Source organism: Rana temporaria, chromosome 5 (genome assembly GCF_905171775.1).
Source record: "Rana temporaria chromosome 5, aRanTem1.1, whole genome shotgun sequence".
NCBI classification, from domain to species: domain Eukaryota; kingdom Metazoa; phylum Chordata; class Amphibia; order Anura; family Ranidae; genus Rana; species Rana temporaria.
The window spans coordinates 237,732,118-237,754,210 of record NC_053493.1 but is presented as its reverse complement, the minus strand read 5'-3'; the positions used below and the strand labels follow the sequence as shown (position 1 = coordinate 237,754,210).

The 22,093-nt window shown below is 42.3% G+C and overlaps 1 protein-coding gene across 3 annotated transcripts in view; it reads right to left on the bottom strand.

Annotated features, from left to right (window-relative positions):
* MYLK4 (myosin light chain kinase family member 4) overlaps positions 1 to 22,093 on the bottom strand; it is a 163,076-nt gene that overhangs the window by 28,770 nt on the left and 112,213 nt on the right. For all 3 annotated transcript variants that reach the window (XM_040353626.1, XM_040353627.1, XM_040353625.1), the window contains 3 exons: positions 16,879 to 17,213; positions 3,214 to 3,319; positions 2,980 to 3,073 (listed from right to left, as the gene is read on the bottom strand). In XM_040353626.1, the coding sequence (XP_040209560.1) occupies positions 2,980 to 3,073; positions 3,214 to 3,319; positions 16,879 to 17,213 (535 nt within the window). The remainder of the gene's footprint in view (positions 1 to 2,979; positions 3,074 to 3,213; positions 3,320 to 16,878; positions 17,214 to 22,093) is intronic.

Sequence of the window (22,093 nt, the reverse complement as noted above, 5' to 3'; positions counted from 1 at the left end):
CACCCCGAGTCAGACTCGGGAACACCGCCCAGGAGGTTAATTAGGGGAAGTCATACCCAAGACGGGTCCCAACCTATAGACCTTCACCACCCTTGCTTATGATGTATTTAGGAATGACAATGGATGTTACTATGTTCAAACATGAAGCAGATTACTGCCTTCCACAGCATGAAATGCTAGGTCTTCAGGTCTATGCATACCTCCCAACTTTTTTAGATGGGAATGAGGGACATCTATTAACAAACGTATGTAGCCATAGGACACACCCCCTGCCACCCCTCTAGAGGAGAATTATAACCAAAAAAAAGATTAATTAAACCCAAAGGTACTTTTTTTTTAATTTCTTTATACTGGCTCTGAAATTTATAAATGCAATTCAGAAATTGGATGAAAGGTTTAGCACTGGGGAACACTTTTCGAAAGATAAAAAGTGTGATTTATATAGAACTATATAGATCAGACCATGAAAGTCTGATCTATATACAAATGTGGAGGAAAAAGGGACAGATGGATTTTGTTCCAAATATGCATCCTTGCCCCATGTGAGGGTCATGTTTACTTGCACTCTGAGTGCAGTCCCTCGAAATCAGGGACACTTGGGAGCTATGCCAATATAGGTATATGAGGAAGTTGAGCTCTGCTTCTTACTACCCTCAGTGAGAGCACTACAAGGGAAAGGTTAAGAATAGAGTAGACATGACACAAACGTTAACATGAAATAATAGGTACTTTCAAGATTAAATTTTGTCTAAAATGTAGTGAAAATGTATCAGGGGAAGGGGTGGTAACGGAGATTATTTATGATTATTGCTGACCAGGATTCTGCTTTAAAATAACAAGGATGTGTTCCTAATAATGATTTTAAAGTGACCATTCTAATGTAAAGCATTCTAAAGTTATTTACAAATTTAAAAAGTATTAATTTTTTAATTCTGCTTTCTTTTTAAATACAAAATAACATTAAAACAAAAAGTTTGTCGGGAATCCCGGCCGCGTGTATGCTCCATCGCAGTTTTTCTGACGGGAAACTGCTGGACAAAAAAAAGAGAGCAGGATCAAACTGCAGAGGAAAAACTGTTCATCTGTATGGTTTTCCAACAGGCAAAAAAACATACATGCTCAGAATCAAGTATGAGACAGTAGTGCTCTTTCTGGTAAAACTAGCATTCGTAATGGAGATATCACATTCATCACACTGCAAAGTGGTGAAAAGCGCGAATCGTCTCTTACCAAACTTTTACTAACACGAGGGTCAGCAAAAGCAACTCAAGGGGTGGCGCCATTGGAATGGAACTTCCCCTTTAAAGTGCCGTCGTACGTATTTTACGTCACCGAGCTTTGGACAGGCGGACTTTTGTCTGAGCGTGTATGTATGCAAGACAGCCTGAGAGGAATTCTGTCGAGAAAAACGCAGTTTTTTTATCCGACGGAAAAACTGGTCGTGTGTACTAGGCATTAGACTAAGAATCAATCGATCAAACACTGCTGATCACTCAGAGCTCCCTGAGCTGTCAGTCACCAGCTCTCTGCTCTCCCCCCCACCTCGCTCACTGGAGTGCTGGACTGTGAAGGGGCGGGAGCGGCCGGCTCATACTCTCAGCGGTTAAACTCAGCTGCGCTGATAGAATTTTCAGAGGGAGACCAACTAGTGAGTAATATAATGTAATGGTCCCTTACGCAGGTCTGCAATATTCCATCTGTACAACACTAAAATTATGTGATACCCATGCAAAGGGGAATGCATTTTTTTTATATAATTGCTGTGGTATAATCATTTCTTCAGCTGACTTGTCTTGTTCTACAGCGAAGCTGTGGCTGTGGAAGAATTGTGTCTATCACACTACAGCATTCACAAACAGGGAAAATAAAGAATTTTCTAAGAAAAAGATTCTGGACCAATTGCAAAAGGCAGTTTTAAAAGTTTTCAATGCAATGTATTCAAGTGTAGCTCTGCCCATCACTAGAGATCTCTATTGGATGAAAATATATTTCCATTTATAGCCATCAGAAGCCTATAGTAAATGATGCTACTAAATAATTGTATGGTAATTAATCAACAGTTTACAGATAGACACACTTCTTTTCATCTTATAACTAAATGAGAACCTTTTTTTTTTAGTTTTGGATAGAGGGGAGATAGATTAGAACACCTATCAGGTTGTATTACTGTCTGTATCCCCAATAGGGAGATTTACCCTCCCAACTTATCCTGTTTACCATGTTCATTGAAAGTGAAAGTAAAAGAAAATTCTATAGTTTGGGTTGTCCCCAGAAAAGTAATAGAGGGGAAATATTACAATGGGGACACTAGTACTGGGGACCTGGGGGTCCCCAAGACATTCCCTAATTTGCAGAGGTTTTCTTTCACTTCCTGTTTGACTATAGGGCAGGAAGTGAAACGAAATCTCCCCAATGGAACAAAGATGTTAAAAATAAACCCAAAGGCCCATACACACGATCAGACTTTCCGACAACAGCGGTCCGATGGACGTGTTTTATCGGACAATCCCACCGTCTGTATGCTCCATTGGACAATTGTTGTCGGAATTTCCACAGACAAATGTTCGCTGTACATGCTCTCAAACTTTCTGACAACAAATGTGTTACGTTGGATCATCCGATTGTGTGTATGCAAGTCCATCGGACTAAAATCCAAAGTACAAATACACATGCTCAGAACCAATGCTAAACATCAGACAATAGCAGAAGTTGCCCGAAGGGTGGCGGTAAAGAGCTGAAGAACACGTGATTTGGTAAATGTTGGCTGAAAATGTTCTGCCATGTGTATGCATACCAAGTTCATGGTCAACGCCCCTTCGGACAAAAATCCACAGAAAAGTCCAATGGAAGTCTGATCGTGTGTATGAGGCTTTACAGTGGCTATAGCCCTTACTCTATCCAAAATGAAAAGAAAAAAAGTTTTGCCTATAGTTATACTTTAAAATTGTGCAACTGGTGCATTCTAGAAATGACACTGACCTTTTCTTTATGTCCTCTAACCTTAATGATTTTAGCCGCCAAAGTAAGTCCCGATGACTTTTCTGTGCATCTGTGTACTTGTCCAAACCTTCCACTGTAAATAAATATAACACATTTTTCTCATATTTTAAAAAGCCCTCATAAAATTGCAGTCATTACTTCTACATAGTTGCTAATGTGATCAATAGTTTGTCTCACTTGAAATAGGAGAATATCACTTATCCTATTACTTACCCTCCAAGTAAATGTGCTGTTTCCACAGTATAAAAACTATTAATTTGAGTATGTTTGGCAGAGACAATTCTGTGGTCGAAAGGGGCTGGAGGAGGAGGTGTAACATCTACAAGGGATTGAAAAGCAAATAGCATGTTATAGATGTAAAAGTCAGTAGAAGGCATTTCTAATATTATATTAAAGGGCCACAAAACCATACAACACAAGTTCTCTCATTAAAACATTCCCATATTCATACAATGTAACATATAACTGTTTGTACATTTTCTCCTACAACGAAATGTGATGAAGATTGCAGATTCTCAGTTGAAATACCTAATAGGATTTAGCTTTGTACAGCAAAGTGTGTCCCTAAAAATGATAAATAACTTCACATAGTCTTTAACATGGTTAAGTAGATGTATGAATGTTAATAAAACCATTTTATAAGCTAGCCTATAATTTAGGTATATTCATCTTTTTAACACATAGGCAGGTGCCATCTACTTTCTCCACACTAGGTGGCGCTCTTCTGTTGCGGCCCTGTTGCTGGAGTGGAAGTCAGGAGGAACAAGGTTCTTTTATGGTTTCCTGGATCACTAGGGAAGCTATCCTATTGGATGCTGCCACCCCACATGACTCAAGCAGACACCTGGGCAGTGGCGGCCCGTCCATAGGGGGCGCCCGGGCGCCGCCCCCCCTCCTGTAGTCACAAAAAAAAAAAAAAAAAAAACATTTTTTTTTTTTTTTTTTAAACGGCCCCTTTAAGAAAAAAAATATTTAAATATCAAAAAATCCTTTACCAAATGCACTATGTGGCGCCGGCCACGTGCATTATGGGAAGTGCCACGTCCATGCAATCAAAAGATTGCAGACGCGGCGCTTCATTTGCAGGCTTTAGTACCGCCTTGTGGCGCTTACCGGGTAGCCACAGTGTCTGCCCGGCGCTTATAGATTGATTGACATCTAGGGCCATGATGTCACTTCCTGTTGTGTCTCTCTTCTGCGCCCGAGAGAGAAGACAGGAAGTATGAGGAGCAGACTCCTCCACAGCCATGGCCCCACCAAAATAGTAAGTGCTGCTGCTGCCCCTCTGTTGTATTTTCATCTCTACGTAGAGATCGTCGGCTGCATCCCCCCCGGCCCCCCCCGCATATTATCTTAACAAAGAATGTCATTTTTAGGGGGAATTTCGCAGCAACCCCCCCTTATCATTATAAAAAAGAATGTCATTTTCAGGGAGAATGTCAGCCGTCTGTCAGCTTGAAAAATAATGTCACTTTCAGGGGGAATTTCGGTGGCAATATCCCCCCCCCCCCCTTATCATCTTTAAGAAAAATTTAATTTTTGGGGGGAATTTCGGCGGCACAAACCCCCCCTCTCAGCGGCACCGCAATTGATGGATTGATGGGACAGGCGCTGCTATTGATGGGGCAGAGGGTGCCATTGATAGGAGAGAGGATATAATTGATGGGGCAGTCGCTGTAATTGATGGGGCAGTCGCTGTAATTGATGGGGCAGTCGCTGTAATTGATGGGACAGCTGATGTAATTGATGGAGCAGTCGCTGTAATTGATGGGGCAGTCGCTGTAATTGATGGGGCAGTCGCTGTAATTGATGGGGCAGTCGCTGTAATTGATGGGACAGTCGCTGTAATTGATGGGGCAGTCGCTGTAATTGATGGGGCAGTCGCTGTAATTGATGGGACAGTCGCTGTAATTGATGGGACAGTCGCTGTAATTGATGGGGCAGTCGCTGTAATTGATGGGGCAGTCGCTGTAATTGATGGGGCAGTCGCTGTAATTGATGGGGCAGTCGCTGTAATTGATGGGACAGTCGCTGTAATTGATGGGGCAGTCGCTGTAATTGATGGGGCAGTCGCTGTAATTGATGGGGCAGTCGCTGCAATTGATGGGGCAGTCGCTGCAATTGAATTGATGGGGCAGTCGCTGCAATTGAATTGATGGGGCAGTCGCTGTAATTGATGGGACAGTCGCTGTAATTGATGGGGCAGTCGCTGTAATTGATGGGGCAGTCGCTGTAATTGATGGGACAGCTGATGCAATTGATGGGGCAGTCACTGCAATTGATGGGACAGCTGATGTAATTGATGGGGCAGTCGCTGTAATTGATGGGGCAGTCGCTGTAATTGATGGGGCAGTCGCTGTAATTGATGGGACAGTCGCTGTAATTGATGGGGCAGTCGCTGTAATTGATGGGGCAGTCGCTGTAATTGATGGGGCAGTCGCTGTAATTGATGGGACAGTCGCTGTAATTGATAGGGCAGTCGCTGTAATTGATGGGGCAGTCGCTGTAATTGATGGGACAGTCGCTGTAATTGATGGGGCAGTCGCTGTAATTGATGCGGCAGTCGCTGTAATTGATGGGACAGCTGATGCAATTGATGGGGCAGTCACTGCAATTGATGGGACAGCTGATGTAATTGATGGGGCAGTCGCTGTAATTGATGGGACAGTCGCTGTAATTGATGGGGCAGTCGCTGTAATTGATGGGACAGTCGCTGTAATTGATGGGGCAGTCGCTGTAATTGATGGGGCAGTCGCTGTAATTGATGGGACAGCTGATGCAATTGATGGGGCAGTCACTGCAATTGATGGGACAGCTGATGTAATTGATGGGGCAGTCGCTGTAATTGATGGGACAGTCGCTGTAATTGATGGGGCAGTCGCTGCAATTGATGGGGCAGTCGCTGCAATTGATGGGGCAGTCGCTGTAATTGATGGGACAGTCGCTGTAATTGATGGGGCAGTCGCTGCAATTGATAGGGGCAGAGGCTGCAATTGATAGGGGCAGAGGCTGCAATTGATAGGGGCAGAGGCTGCAATTGATAGGGGCAGAGGCTGCAATTGATAGGGGCAGAGGCTGCTATTGATAGGGGCAGAGGCTGCTATTGATAGGGGCAGAGGCTGCTATTGATAGGGGCAGAGGCTGCTATTGATGGGGACAGGCGCTGGCTGCAAGTGATAGGGAGAGAGGCTGCATTTGATGTGACTCAGGGCTGCATGTAAGGAGGGACTCCGCTGGGGACACGTGAGGTAAGGAGGGACTCCGCTTGGGACACCTGATGGCATCTGGTGGCAGGCGACACGCTCGGGGCTCCCACTGATTCAGCATTATGGTGAGTTGAATGGTTTCATTTTATATTACAATGTAATAATAGAAATAATGCGCTTCAATCATCCTGACACCATAACAACAATGGTGCCGGGATGATTGAAGTATCTTAATCTGCTGATTGTTAAACTTTCTAGAATGCACATATTTCTATTGTTGTGTAGAATCTGGGCCTGCTCTCCCTCTCTCTCCCTCCAACCCTCGTTCATCTCGGATGCTAATCACACCACCTTAGAGCTACGCCCACTATTTTGATGAAACCACGCCCATTTCCACCAAGTGGGAGGGGTCAAAAAGCAAGGGCGGGGTCTGGCGCCCCCCCATCCTAAAACTTCACCAGCCGCCACTGCACCTGGGGTCATGCAGAGCCTATCTAAGACCCTGGTTTTGGCACGCTTTGGTGATTAGACAGAGTAGGGACAGGTACTTCATCTACAAGGGACAGTAACAGTGCTAGGGAAAGGTTTCTGACGAGGAGGGTAAGAGTAGGGCCTCATCTCTCCTATACATTTTCCCTACTGGGGGCCAGAAGGCCAGGTTGCATTCAGTCTTCTTGCAACAGGCCCTGTCATTCGGGCCTGGTTAGGTGGCTTTCCCACCAGGTTTGTGGAAAGCTGTTGCTGGATTTTTTAAAACACAAGTTTATTGTACCTGCCTGTGTGTGAATTATTAACTCTGCACCAGACTGCACCCCACCTGCAAACATACTGAGACCGAACTAGCACAATTGTATGTTATTAAATCCAAGAAGCCAAGTAAAACCAGTGAGTGACCTGTACATTGCTCTATATCTAGAAGTTACTTAACTGTACCTAAACAGTGCATTCAACCTGATCTGAATTCTCTGCAATTCTCTGCAACCTAAATTCACAGAGATTCTCAGTGAGATAATCTGCTTCCTGAATCCACGCTGCCTAACTTTCTCCACTTTACAATCATTCAGATTTCAAACCTCCAAAGCATGTTTAAACATGATAAGAGGCTGTAAGAAATCTATTACAGGGTAGTAAACTCTGCACCAGTGACAGGGCTTCCATCTTCACCCAATCTTCCTGCAATTTAAATGGCTGGGCCATGATAACGTCACTCCTGTGAATGTGTATGGGAGGTACACTAGGGGCAAATCTCTTTAAATCAGGGGTGCTCAGTCTTTTGAAGAGCGATTAATTTGGTAACCAGTCGTGGCCACAATGAACTGTGCTGTTTTTAACTCCCCCCATCCCAAATGAGTGCTTACTGTCCAGAGCCCCCTATAAGGCTGCTTTAACACTGATGTGCTGTGGTTTACCCGCACCACAGCTGCAGCGCATTGCCCTTGTGGCTTTCATGCGGGTTAGCTGCACTGAGCCATAGACTTCAATTACAGCTTGCGGGTGTGGTGCACTTTCTGAAAGTGCTGAAAAACTCCTGCATTCAGTTTTGTGGATTAGCGTGAAAGCAGCCTAATAATCTTTTGATTATTATTGGGATATGCCCATTTCAAAAGTGCAGCATATGTGGCTGCCTGCTTCCTCCGCTGCTGGAGCCGACTTCATGCACTCTGATGCTCTGGAATGGTGGGTCTGCAACCTGCCATCCCAAAGTATGGGCATGCCTTTCCTGGTTTGAGGTCATGCTCCGTCAGAGGGCTCCGTGGGCCATGGATTGAGCACCTCTGCTCTGAATGGACGGCACACTCAAGTGTATTTAGAGTGCAGTGCGTATGTGCCGGTGACATCACCAGCTGCTACAAATGTAATTATCTCTTAAACAGTGCACATTTAGGAGATGTTCACCAACAGGTAGGCCTTAAAGGCTTACCTATAGGTACAGTTGAAAAGTGGCCTTTACTACTGCTTTAATATCGACTAGGGATGAGCTTCAAATCTAACCCAAACCCAAGCAGTTCTCTTAGTGGGCGAACTAAATGGCCAGACCAGTTTGATCACCTGCCTTAAAGGGGAGTTCCACCCACAATTTCACTTTTTAAATATAAATACCCCTGTAATACACAAGCTTAATGTATTCTAGTAAAGTTAGTCTGTAAACTAAGGTCCGTTTTGTTAGGTTGTTACAGCATTTAAATAGTTTATAATCTAGAAATAGACCGTGGCCATCTTAAGTGTGGGCATCATGAAGCCAGACTGTATGACTTCCTGGATTTCAGCTTTGCATATCTCGCACATGCTCAGTGCACAAGCAATGTAATAGGTTTCAGTCAGGTTTGCAAGGACTACTGGGAAACATGATGCCTATCCCAGAAACCCTTGCAAATAGCCTAGGCAAATAAGGAGGAGGAAGTAATGAAGGACTACAAAATAAAGGTATTTACAAGCAACAAATTAAATAAAAATTGTCCATTCTGAACACTATGAGATTAGAGCATGCAGCACAGACAAACATAAAAAAATGGGTGGAACTCCACTTTAATCTTCGGCTGCTGCAGCTACTACTTATTCATTTAGTTGTGGCATTACTATCACCACTAAATGACAGCTTTCGGCTGTTCACCTTCTGGCTGCAGCGAGAGTCTGAAGAGAGGAACGCCAGCGTGGGTCATTGGGGTGTCATTCATTTTGATTGATGTACCTATCTCACTGGATGGCATAATTGACATTGGTTTTACCTTGTGGGACATGCTTTATAGGGTCTTTTTTTAAGTAAAATACCTTTTCTACACTGTGAAGGAATAACAAGTGCTATGTGACCTATACATTCACAAGGGGTGCCAGATAAGTTCCCGCCCCCCAGCAGACCCCCATATCCACCAGACGATGAAAGTGGGAATGAGGCCCTTGTTACCATCAACAAGGTGGTGGCAAAGTATTTTGCCTGGGGTCCTCAGAAAGATACCCTTTTCATGGTCATGGCTATGTGGCCTGGTATGGTTGATGAGAGGTAGCATGCTCACTGCCCTGCCCTTTCCTGGCCAGCTAGGCTGAATGCATAGATAAGAATCTGGTATGGATTTTGGGGAGAAGGGACTATTTTTTGTTGTTTATTTTCTGTGGGGTCCCCTAAAATATCTATACCAGACCCTTGTCTAGGCTAAGGACAAACAAAACATTTTTTGTTTTTTACATTTTGTTTTTCTGCAGGGCATGTGGCCTTATATATTTCTGAAGGGCCACTCGGGCTGCATGAATGGCTGCATGAATGGATATTGGTCTGGTATAGACCATTTGTGAGGTCCTCCATACCAGTCCTTATCCAACTGATCAAGAAAGGACAAGGAAAGGAAGTAGTAGAAGCAGTAAAAGTAGAATTGTCCATCCCTCCTCCTGAATCATTCAAGGACACATGCCCTCAATATTGGTAGGGTACCTTGTCAGGCCTCTCCCTCAAGCAAGGCACTTTGTTTTCATGTTCATAGGGACAGGGCCCCATCCGCACATCTTTGGCTTGGTGGATGCGGTTGTCTGCATGGGAGGGATACTTATCAGAATCTGGAAGCACTCTGTAAGATAAAGTGCTCCCAGATATCTGCTACCACCACATGAATGAGTACCCCATGATATTCAATAAAAAAGAAAAGTAAATAAGCACACAGACACATTAAAAAATACGTATCATATAATGCACCATCAATCACATTGTCCAGAGATGTCGATCTACCATCCATCATGATGAACAATGCCCGATGATCCACCCACACAAACATGAACCTTTCTTGCTGAACTCTTGCAACAAATGACAGTGCCTCCTTCCCTGCCGAAACCTCAGCAAAATATCAACAAACTGGCTGGAGATGCTGCCTGACAGCTGGAACCACATAGGGTCCATATTTGACCATATTTGCTTAAGGATGTTACCCTGGATCCAAAATCTGATTTGATTGTAAGCCCAAAACAGACTGCTGCCCACACACTAAACTACTCCAGTTTAGCATTAAATCAAGTGTGAATGAGCCCTAAGTGCAGGGGCGTGTAAATGTGTGGATGTATGCATTCATGCTTGTGTGTGAGGGTGCTAGTGATTGCACAGGTGTGTGTGTCCAGTATGTGTGGATGCGTGTGTGCATGTGTATTTGCATGCTTATGATGTGTGGAAGTGCAGGTGTTTGTGTAGATGCATGCATATTTCTAAATTCAAGTTGTTAATATGTGTGATTGTGTGTATGTGCATGCATATCCAACAAAAACATTTCAATATTATTATTATTATTGTTATTATACAGGATTTATATAGCGCCAACAGTTTATGCAGTATTAATATTTATTTTAGCTTATTTTCTTTTTTGTTATTTTGACTTATGTTAAATCATGACTAATTTGTGGTTGTCATGCAGATACTGAGATTATTTAGAAAGTACTGTATACTGTGCTTTTTATGTTTTGTACATTTACTAAATGTATTTGTAATACTAAAACATTCCGTAAAAATTACTTTCATAGTAATACAAAATAATACAGTAATTGGTTCAGTATTTTCTAAAAGGAAGCTGGGGGGGGGGCAGAGGTATAGGTGGCCCATTCTTGCTATACTATTTACGGTAACATATTTAGTGAAATGTCTATCAAATAAAGTGTATTTAAATAAATAAGTAGTACCTGGTGGATTAGATAATGCACACTGCAAAATTCTAATGCAGGGTTGGAATTAGAAATTCATCTAAATCTTCCCAAATAAAATGTCATAGGGCTGTTTAATGCAGTTAGTGAACAGCTTGTTGTGACCAAGATGTGAATGTTATATGTGTGACCAATCCGCCTAACCATGAGTCATGGGAATGCACCACTGGATATTATGAGGATATATTACTTTCATGTTCCAATACACATTTGGACTTTAACAAAAAAATAAAATTTTGACTAACATAACAGAATTTCCCAGATTGCAAAACCTCTGAAACGGATGAAGATTATTTCATGAAACCTGTATGCTTCAACTTCTTATAACCAATTTTCCAGTAACATTTGTTTTGCTTTTTTTTTATATATATATTTTCCTGTATACCACATTCAAAACCTCACAATCAATACTTTTTATTTAAGGGCTGAGGAGTAGGAGTAGGATTTAATCTCATACAGAAAATTATTAAAGCACATATAATGCCAAAACGTATATTTTGGATAGAATAGCGAAGGATTGAAATAATTGTGAGGTTGCTGTCTATGTCCCCAGGTTTATTAAAGCTCATTGTGGGAATGGGGGAGGTGCAGTGTATTTTGTATATTTTATTGGTATTCTAATATTAATGTGATAGCACAACATTTTTTTTAATGTTCATTTTTTATTTTATACTTCTTTATGTGGGAAAAATATATTTTTATGCAAAGCTTTGCTAAAACAGTCCCCATGGTAAAATGTAAGTCTCATTTTTACAAAAATCTTGGCAAAGGCAAAATCTGAAATTTTCCTGAAACCAATCCGCTAATTCAAAATCCTTATTTTTGGCCAAATAATAAACAGAATGATACCATTTTAATCCTGAACTTTGCGGCTTGATTCATTTATCTCACTTCTAGGTGGTCCACTGCCCTCTGCAATCATATCCACTGTCTGCCAGTTAATAAATACAGTTCAAATGTATATCTTTTCTTTGCCTCGTACACACGGCCGGATTTTCTGAGAAAAAAAGTCTATTCTGTGTGTAGCCTCATTTTTTTCGGAAGTCCGACGGACCTTAGATAGAGAACCCGTTCTTATTCTTTCCGTCAGACTCACGGCAGACTTTTGCACGGTCAAAAGTCCGACCGTGTGTACAAGTCACTTCTGTATTCTAGGATTTGCTCTCACAAGCTGTTTTGGTATTCTCCAATCCCTGAATCTTAAAGCACACTCTGAAAATGTGTATTTTCAGACAGCATTTCATCTTAACTAAAATATTGCCTTAAGTCATTGATCCAGCATTACTTCCTTCTCTACTATTCACCCTTGTTTATAGTATTTACATTGTGTAACTAACTGAAACAGGAGTAAATCATCAATAAGGATAATAAAATATGAACCACTAGTCTCACTGAAGTCTGCTTGTTAGCAGGTACAGTTAGCTAGTCTGCCTCTAGGTGGCTATGTGCATGTTAGGTCCCTTTTAGAGAAAACCTTTCTCTAGTGATATATAAATGCCAGGGTGGGAGGAGCCAGTGAGTTGGGAGCCAAACACCTCAGAGCTATTTGGATGTAGTCAGCTACTGCCAAGGGCCCTCCATGGGGCTAAAACTTCAGATGAGGTAGTTCAACACCCAGAAAGACTAGCTGTAGTCATCCTGACTCTTTTATGGGCTGACGTGAACTGTCAGAGGAATGCAAAAGGCCTTTTGGGCAAGGCTAAGTGTCCTCTGAAGTGAGTACTAGTACACCTGGGTATAAGTGTGTCATCGGAGAGCATGTCTAGCTGGGCAGAGCTATACATATATAGTACAGTGGGGAAAATAATTATTTGATCCCCGCAGATCTAGCAAACTTGCCCACTTACAAAAAAATTATAATTTTTATCATCTGAGTATTTTAAATGATAGAGACAGAATATCAACCAAAAATCCAGAAAAAAATACATAAAACAAATGCTATAAATTAAGTTGCAGTTCAGTGAGTAAAATAAGTATTTGATCCCCAAGAAACATGACTTAGTACTTGGTGGAGAAACCCTTGTTAGCAAGCACAGAGGTAAAACATTTCTTGTAGTTGGTGACCAGGTTTGCAAACATCTCAGGAGGGTTTTTGGTCCACTCTTTTTGACAGATCTTCTCTAAATCCTCGATGTTTCTTGGCTGACGCTTGGTAACTCAAAAATGTCAACTCCCCTCATACATTTTCTATAGGATTAAGGCCTGGAGACTGGATAGGCCACTCCATGACCTTAATGTGCTTCTTCTTGAGCCACTACTTTGTTGCCTTGGTGGTATATGTTTTGGGTCATTGTCATGCTGAAAGACCCATCCATGACCCAACTTCAGTATTCTGACTGAGGGAAGAAAGTTCTACTCCAAGATTTTACAATACATGGCCCCATCCATTGGCCCCTCAATGCAGCAAAGTCAGTCTTTACCTTTAGCAGAGAAACAGCCCCAAAGCATAATAATAGTGTTTGGAGGAAGATAAATGCTAACTATGACACTAAGAACACCATCCCTACAGTCAGGCAAGCAGGTGGAAACATGATGCTTTGGGGCTGTTTCTCTGCTAAAGTTACAGGCCAACTTTGCCACATTGAGGGCCCATATATTGTAAAATTGTGGGTAAGAACCTTCTTCCCTCAGCCAGAACACTAAAGATTTTTTCTGTTGAAAAGCCTGTGGCGTCCAAAACACAACCCAAAAACTCCACCCGGTGCAGAGAAAAATGTGCACACACATAAAGAGTGAAATCACAAAAAACTGCGACGGGTGCATACGTCAGTGGTCCTCCCGTCTCTGATCCCCCGGGGCGTTAGGCTCCTGACAGGGAAAAGAGTTACTGTGGTCCATACAGCCAAAGCCATATGGACCCATCTTGGTCCAAGCAGTCGAAGCCACAAGGACCCAACATCCTCGGAGGGACTGCCGAAACAGAACCCTCCTCGGTGAGGCTCCCCCGAAGGGAGACCCCATGAGAGCCGGCGAACTTAGCCAGAAGGCCGGGTCCACCAACTCCCAAGACTTTCAGAGGCAGGCCCGAGGACCAGCACCCTACTCGCCACACATAAAGTGCAAGCACCAAAACAAAAAGAGTGACAAAACAGACAAACACGGGGAAAAATAAAAAAAGGAAAGTGGGGAGAAGGAAGATGGGAGAGTGAGGTAAAGTGACCAATGTGCAATACATTGGCCGGCCCTCCGCTAAAGATGGGTCGTAGAATGGTCTTCCAGCATGACAATGATCCAAAACATACCACCAAGGCAACAAAGAGTGGCTGAAGAAGAAGCACATTAAGGTCATGGAGTGGCACAGCCAGTCTCTAGACCTTAATCCTATAGAAAATGAATGGGTGGAGCTGAAACTTAGTTGACAAAAGACAGCCAAGAAGCCCTAAGGATTTAAAAATGATCTGTAAAGAAGAGTGGACCAAAATCCCTCCTGAGATGTGTCTCAACCTAGTCACCAACTACAAGAAATGTCTTACCTCCAACAAGGGTTTCTCCGCCAAGTCGTGTTTTGCTTGGGGATCAAATACTTATTTTACTCACAGAACTGCAACTTAATTTATAGCATTTATGTGTGTTTTCTGGATTTATGGTTGATATTCTGTCTCTATCATTTGAAATACGCCTATGGTAAAAAAAATTATAGACCCTTAACTTCTTTGTAAGTGGGCAAACTTACAAAATATGCAGGGGATCAAATAATTATTTTCCCCACTGTATATATTTTCAAAATGTATTTCATCAGTACCCCAATCTACTATTACGTGAATCATATGAGTTAAAAAAAGGCATCAAGCAGCGCTAAGCCTGCTTTAACCGGTAGAAGAGGCTTGGTAAAAAATGTCCGTGGCACAACAGTTTGATGGCACAGTTCAGCGTTTCTCAACCGGGGTGCCACAAAGAGCCCTTAGGGGTGCCATGGAAAAAGGACAAAAAACTCAATCTCTGTTAACTCCGCTATACAGAGAGGAGGAAGACAGCAAAGTCCACACCTTCTACCGACTCTCCCCTCCTTTCTCCTGCTATCTATACTCCTGTTGGCAATCCAGAATGCGATATGGGCCGTCTGTCTTCTTCCTGCCAACTGATGACATCATCAGTTGCTAAAAACAGGTCGAGCGGCCCGCACAGCTTTCTGGGTTGCCGACAGAAGTATAAATAGCAGCACAGAGAAGGAGAGAGCCAGGAGGAGGAGTGGTCTGTGCTCTCTTCCTGCTCTGTGAATAATGGAGTGAGAAATGCCACCCTAGACTCCTGGGGCCATCGAATATTCTGTCTTTCGACCAAGATAAATCCAACTGAGTGGAGGCATCAAAGAGACTCATCCACTCCAGAACAGATTTGCAAAGCAGCAAAATTAAGCAGCTGGCAAATACACAGTGCCCACATAGATCAGACTGTACAGGACTGTACAGGGTTTGATTACCGCCCCCTGTATTCTCTCCAGACAGCTGGAGGGGGGGGGAGTTGGAGCACAGCTCACTACTGCTGTCAATACTCCTGTAGTGATGAGAGGTTTTATGTTAGGAGAAGGCATTTGGATGGGGGGAGGAGGAACAGAATTTGTGCTAGAAGGGGAAATATGAGAGGGGGGATTTATGCTAGGAGTGGGGATTTGGGAGGTGAAATGTGTGCTATGAGAGGGTTTGGGTGGTGTATTTGTGCTAGGAGAGGGGATTTGTGCTGGGAGAATGGACTTGGGGGGGTGGATTTACAAACTCTGCCTCACAAACTGCATTTTAGGGCTTATTCACACCCATGCACATATTTTCCTGCACAGCACAGCACTCTTAATGGCACCCCCATGAATCTAGCAAATTTTCTCTAGATTGCACTAGTTTGCACCCGCTAAATAACATGGTATCCCAGTACCTCTTGGTGCGAATGAGCTCATAGACTGGTGTGGTCCTAGATTGTGCAGCATTTCCAAGGCCCCTTTCACACACACATGTCTGATTTTCCGGACTCCGCTTGCTCAGCAGGGATCGCTCTGTTGATCCACGCTGAGCCTGCGGATGACAGGTTTGTCTCTCCTCACTGTGAAGGGATGGACCTCTCAGAACTCTGCTCTCCTCTATGGGGGATCGGATAAAAATGGATCGGATGAAAGCGGACCGCCTGTCCATTTTCAACTGATCCGCCAGACGGATGGAAAATAGGGTTTCCATCCATCTGGATTCAGCGGATCGGATGTCAGTGGAAATTTCACCGCCGATATCCGTCGCTCCATAAACCTGCATGGAGCGTCCGTTCAGGTCTGCCTAAAAAAAAAACAGGCGGACCTGAACGGTCCGCATGTGTGAAAGGGGACTTAAGAGTGCCTTAACTAAAAAAAGGTTAAGGTACACTGCTTTAGCTATACAATAGAGAATCCTGGACGAAGGGCGATGTGAATATTTATAAATATACCCCAAGTCTATTCTTCGTCATATTCTTTGTCATAATCTATTGGTTGCTAAAACTTCACCTGTACCATTAATGTATAAAGCTTGTTTTGTAGACATGATTGGGAATGTCTTCGGATTTATTTTTAACATCTAGTAATGAGACACCCTTTGCCTATATTATAATAAGCTGGGTATTCAGAAATAAATAAAAACATGTGTTATACTGTATATGTATTTGTTATAAAAGAAAAACTTAGCCACAAATAAATCAATAAGGCATGTTAATAATATTGTGTAAGAAACACATTTGTGTAACAGTTCCAATATAGCAGGGCCAAATCTTTAGCATTAACTTTTTGTATACTTTGTTTTGCTCATTTGTTTCAAATTGTATGCAAATTGTACAAATGGTGTAAGTAATATTGATAGTTTAAATAGGCTTTAAAGCCCTGCTATAGGGACAATAAGACTGCCAGAAGCAGAGCAATCTACCAGAAGCTAAGCATTAGCAATGACTGCAAGTATGAGCATAGTTCTTGCGCTTCTGCTTTGCACTGGTTCCAGGATAAAGGTTATGTTGGGCATCATAGACATGTTCTGCACTAAACATGGTTTCTTACCAAGAAACAAGGACAGGTCTTTTTTCTTTAATTTGGTTCGTTTTTTAACTCCAGCACTTTGGCTTGTCTGTGTCTTCTCATTAATGATCAGGTTTTGTGTTTTTTCTTCAGTGTGTTGGATACTGGTAAAATCCACTGTGTCTAATTTGCTTTTTTTGTTGTCTTCTTTAGTGTCCACTTCATCAGTTACCCTCCTCTTACTGTTACAGCTTAGTTCATGGTTGATGTCACCATTCTGAGAAAATTCCTCCAAAGTTTCTTCTTCTTCTTCTTCTCCTTCTTCATCATCGTCCTCTTTTATGGATAGCGCCTCTGCATCCTCTTCATTCTTCTCACTATAATATATATTTATTTTCAATTCAATATATTGCAACTTTTCAAAACAGATCTAATATGGTTACTGGTGGCTAAAGGTGGTCATTTGGGCACAGTATATAGAAAAGTAACCAGTGGGAGTTATTTACTAAAGAAGCCAAGTATGTTCATTTTGCAAAGTGAATTTTCACTTAGCTTAAGCTGGCCAATTGGCCATACTCCAATAGATTTTTTTTTTTTCAGCCAACAGCCTGAACGGAAAAACATTGAACAGATTCCTCCAGCCATGCTAACAGTGTGGATCAAGGAATCCTCCCACGAGGCTGTCAGGATACCAGAAACAGTAGCTGCAGCTGATTGACTGCAGCCCCTGTTCATCCTGGAATTTTTAGATAGGCGTTGATTGAAAAATCGACTTCTGTCAATGGAGATGGCCATACACTAATCACAATTCATCTGGTCCCTGCAGGATTAGTCACATTTTGATTATTGAATGTCCAGCTTTAGTGAACAAGTGATCCTTTGCTAACTTTATAGGGTTAGTTTACTGTTTTTGATCGTTTGCAGCATAACTCAAGTCATTACAAACTTGCCTGCAGCTTAGTCCCCTGGACACTGTCATCCAGCCCATGACCCACGCACGTTATGTCCTTTTTCCAAGCAGTCCCACTCACTTTCTTGGTGATCCTGCCCCTGATTATATGGAAACTGCCCACTGACGGATGCAATTCCCTCAGTAATACCTAAAGCACTAAGGATGATACTGTGATCTTGCAATCTCAGGACAAAGCAGATAGATGTGGGCCTAGCTCTTTCGTCCTGTTTCTCTTTTCTTCTCACCAGTTGTGCATGCCCGTTTTGCTAGTGGAGAAAGAGTGTACAAACAATACAATAATGCATTGTTGCCAAGGAGGAACATTTATAAAATAATTGATCTTGGCTGAATAATTTGAGGAGAGTTTATGTGGGTGTTGTTCCCTATATGTTAAACACAGGTATCATGGAGTAGGATATACATTACATTAAAGTGAACCACTATGTGAATACATGCATTGCGTTTATTTCTTTTGACTGGATATTTCATTTTTGAATCCAGATGGATATTGCCACTATGTATAATACATTCTGAGTAGCAGATCCACAAAGCGAGTACGCCGGCGTATCTACTGATACGCCGGCGTACTTTCAAATTTCCTGCGTCGTATCTTTGTTTTGAATCCTCAAAACAAGATACGACGGCATCTGGGTTAGATCCGACAGGCGTACGGCTTCGTACGCCTTCGGATCTAAGATGCAATTCTTCGGCGTCCGCTGGGTGGCGTTCCTGTCGTTTTCCGCGTCGAGTATGCAAATTAGCTATTTCCGACGATCCACGAACGTACGAGCGGCCGTCGCATTCTTTTACGTCGTCTCTAGTCGGCTTTTTCCAGCGTATAGTTAAAGCTGCTGTTTCGTGGCGTATAGTTAGACTTGCTATGTTAAGTATGGCCGTCGTTCCCGCGTTTAATTTGAAATTTTTTTGTTTGTTTGCGTAAGTCGTCCGTGAATCGCGGGATGGACGAAATTTAGGTCCAAGTCTAAACAATGACATCGTTGCGATGTCATTTCGCGCAATGCACGGCAGGAAATTTAGGGACAGCACATGCGCAGTTCGTTCGGCGCGGGGACGCGCTTCATTTAAATGAAACACGCCCCCTACCTGCCCAACTTGAATTCCGCACCGTTACGCCGCTTGAGATACACTACGCCGCCGTAATTTATGGCGTGAAATCTTTATGGATTCGAAACCAAAGCCAGGTAAGGTACGGCGGCGTAGCGTATCTCAGATACGATGTGCCGGGGCAGATCTTTGTGGATCTGCCCCTGAATGTGTGGAACAAAAACAATGGCATTGATGTAATGAGGGAGGCGTGGGCCAGAGAGGGAAAAAATGCCCTACTGGGAGCTTCGCTATGGCAATTCATCGTAAGAAGGTTCTTCTGGTCCCTGGATGGCCACGTGAAAACTACAGGAAGCCTAACATTTGGGGTGCAACCTTTGAATTTCACAACAGAAAGGATGCAAATTCAATGGGGCCAGGAATGGGGAAAATAAACCAGGAATTGCTTGGTCACATAAGGCCATAAAAAAGGCTGCATTTCATTAGAAAAGTTAAATTCAGCTCCAAAAGATGCTTAGCATTTAATCATCCAGTCATTTACAAGCAAAAATTCATTTTTTGGGGCTTTTCTCACATATAATTGGATATTCTTTGAAAAATTAGGACCTTAAAATCATTGCTAAGTTTTAATTGCTAAATGTGACAAAAATCTAACAAAAATGTAATATAGACAACAATTACATTGTGAAAAATATTGAAATAAAAGTCAATAAAATGCTGTGAATTCACATACATACTACCCACTTATTTTCTCTTTCTTCCATGTATTCTCTCTTTTTATTCATTGTCCTACTCTTGGGGGGGGGGGGTAGGTGTCAGTGCTGGTGGGGAGTTGGGGTGAGTGGCAGTGCTAGTTCTGATCAGTCAACTTAGGTGCTCCTAATCAAGGTCATCTGTTGATCTGGGAACTGTAGTGGGGACTTTTAATGGCAACTATAATCACAGGCAGTATTGCTCATTGTGTTTCTGGCTTCACTGTATCGCCTGCTCCATGGTGTCTCGTAGCAGTGACACCTATGCTGAAATCAGGAGACAGGGTCTCCTCCAGCCCCTACCACTTTATGTTTCTCCCCAGTCAGCTGACCTCTAATCTCTGCCCCCAGCCATGCTGTGAACTGAATGGGCCACCACAAAGAGGATGAGTGGGCGGCCGCGGGCTCCAGGAACAGCCAAGCTGGGGAGCCACCGGCTTCAGGGACAGCCCTGTTGGGCAGTCACGAAAAGGCTGGGAAAGCGGCGCCGGCTCCAGGACAAGCCCGGGATTTGGCTACCCCTGGCAAATCGACATTCGATTCCAAACAGGGTCACAACCCACAGGTTAAGAACCGCTGTTTTATAGCATATTCTAACATTGTTTTTTTAACCTCCCTGGCGGTATGATTCTGTCTGGAATTACGTACCAAAAGCGGTACATTTATTTTGCAAGGAAATTGGCGTTTTATACTGTAGGCCTGTAATTTTTAGAAATAACTCACTTAAATCTGACCAAGCAAGAGTCTTGTAGGCATCCCGGGTATGATTTTTTTTTTAAAACAAAATTATAAATTATAATATAATAAATAATTATAAATAATTATAACAAATAATAATATAATTATAATAAAAATTATTCAATAATGTAATCAACTCAAAATCACTGAAATTTGCAGTTGCAGAATTGTCGCTGTCATTATTTTATTTTTTTTATGACGAATTTCCCCGCAAATCGCTATCGCACATTTCTGCAAGTGATTATAATTTATTATCGCTGTTTTCTAGCTGATCTAAAACCATTTTTGACATAAAGGGACACTTTTGGACAATCTACAGTTTTTAGGCAGAAATGACATTTTTTATTATGTAAAAGTACATGTAGGACACTGGGCAGACCACTAGGGACAAGGGGGGTGTGTATTTTTTACATACAGTACTGTAATCTATAAGATTACAGTATACTGTATGTAATGTGTTTGTTTACTTTTTTGAATTTGGCGCCGTTCTCCGTCCCCGTGCGTCGTAACGTCGCAGGGAACGGAGATCGGCGGCACACAGACACTGTGAATCGAGCGAGGAGGTCCCGCTCGCTCACACAGCGGGTGGCATCGCTGGATCCAGGGACAAGGTGAGTAAACCAAGCCTGTGGATCCAGCGAAAGGTAAGCCCGTCCAGCCCGAGCGTGACTCGGGTTTGCCGATCCTAACATGAAAAACCAACCCCGAGTCACGCTCGTGTTTACCGTCAGGGGGGTTAATCAGAAAAATCAAATGGCACAACAGTTCTGGCTTTACAGAAGACCATCATGGATCAGGGTTTTGCTTGGGCAGCATGATATTTTACAGTATGGCCAACATTATCACAGTAAGATTTTCTAGTGTTGACAGTTATTTAAGATATTGCGAACTCAGTTTGATAAGCAAGTATAGCTACTTATATTATGTATATAAGTGGCTATACTTGCTTATCAAACTGAGTTCGCATATAGATATATTCAACCAGGAAAGTGGGAGTATTTCCATAGTAGCTGACTGCATAAAAATAGTATAAGGTAAATACTGTCTTTCATTAATTGTTTTCTTAAACTTATGCTGCATTATGGAAGTTTCTGTTTTAAGAATATCAACATAAAGTTCATTTATTAGGCCTCTTTTGCATGGTATGTTTATATCAACAGAAAATGAGAATTGTAGCCAATGGTACTTATGTTAGTAGCTAATGTTCTCAATGTTAATGTAATGAGCACTTGTTAAACAAGTCTGGTGCCTATAACAGCATGAGAGATAATATTCATGTCTACTGAAAGTCCATAAGATATCCATGTAACACTGTACGAGAGATGCCTTACGGTCTCCCACTTACGGTAGCAATAACATTGATGCCTATATAAACAAACCACATTGTTTTGCTTGGCTTTGAATTATCAAGATGAGAATCCAGTTCCAGTACGAGAAAACATGATGAGGTTTAGAATATATGCATCAAAATTACTCAGACAACAAGATTGTATTCCTTGTGCATAAAATGGATTTTCCATTTTAAACCAAAAATTGATTTCTGCTTCAGATTCCCTCCTACAGTCCCTGCAGGAACTAGCCATCTTTTGCTGGTTGGGTCAATTTTTTTTAAATTTGTAACATGATTATCACCCAATGGACAGGAATAGTAACAATCTACTTTTTATCTAATAGGGACATGGATGCCCAAGGGCATTGATATAAAACTCACAAACTATTCGCTCATCCCTTCTGGATTATTTCCCTCTGA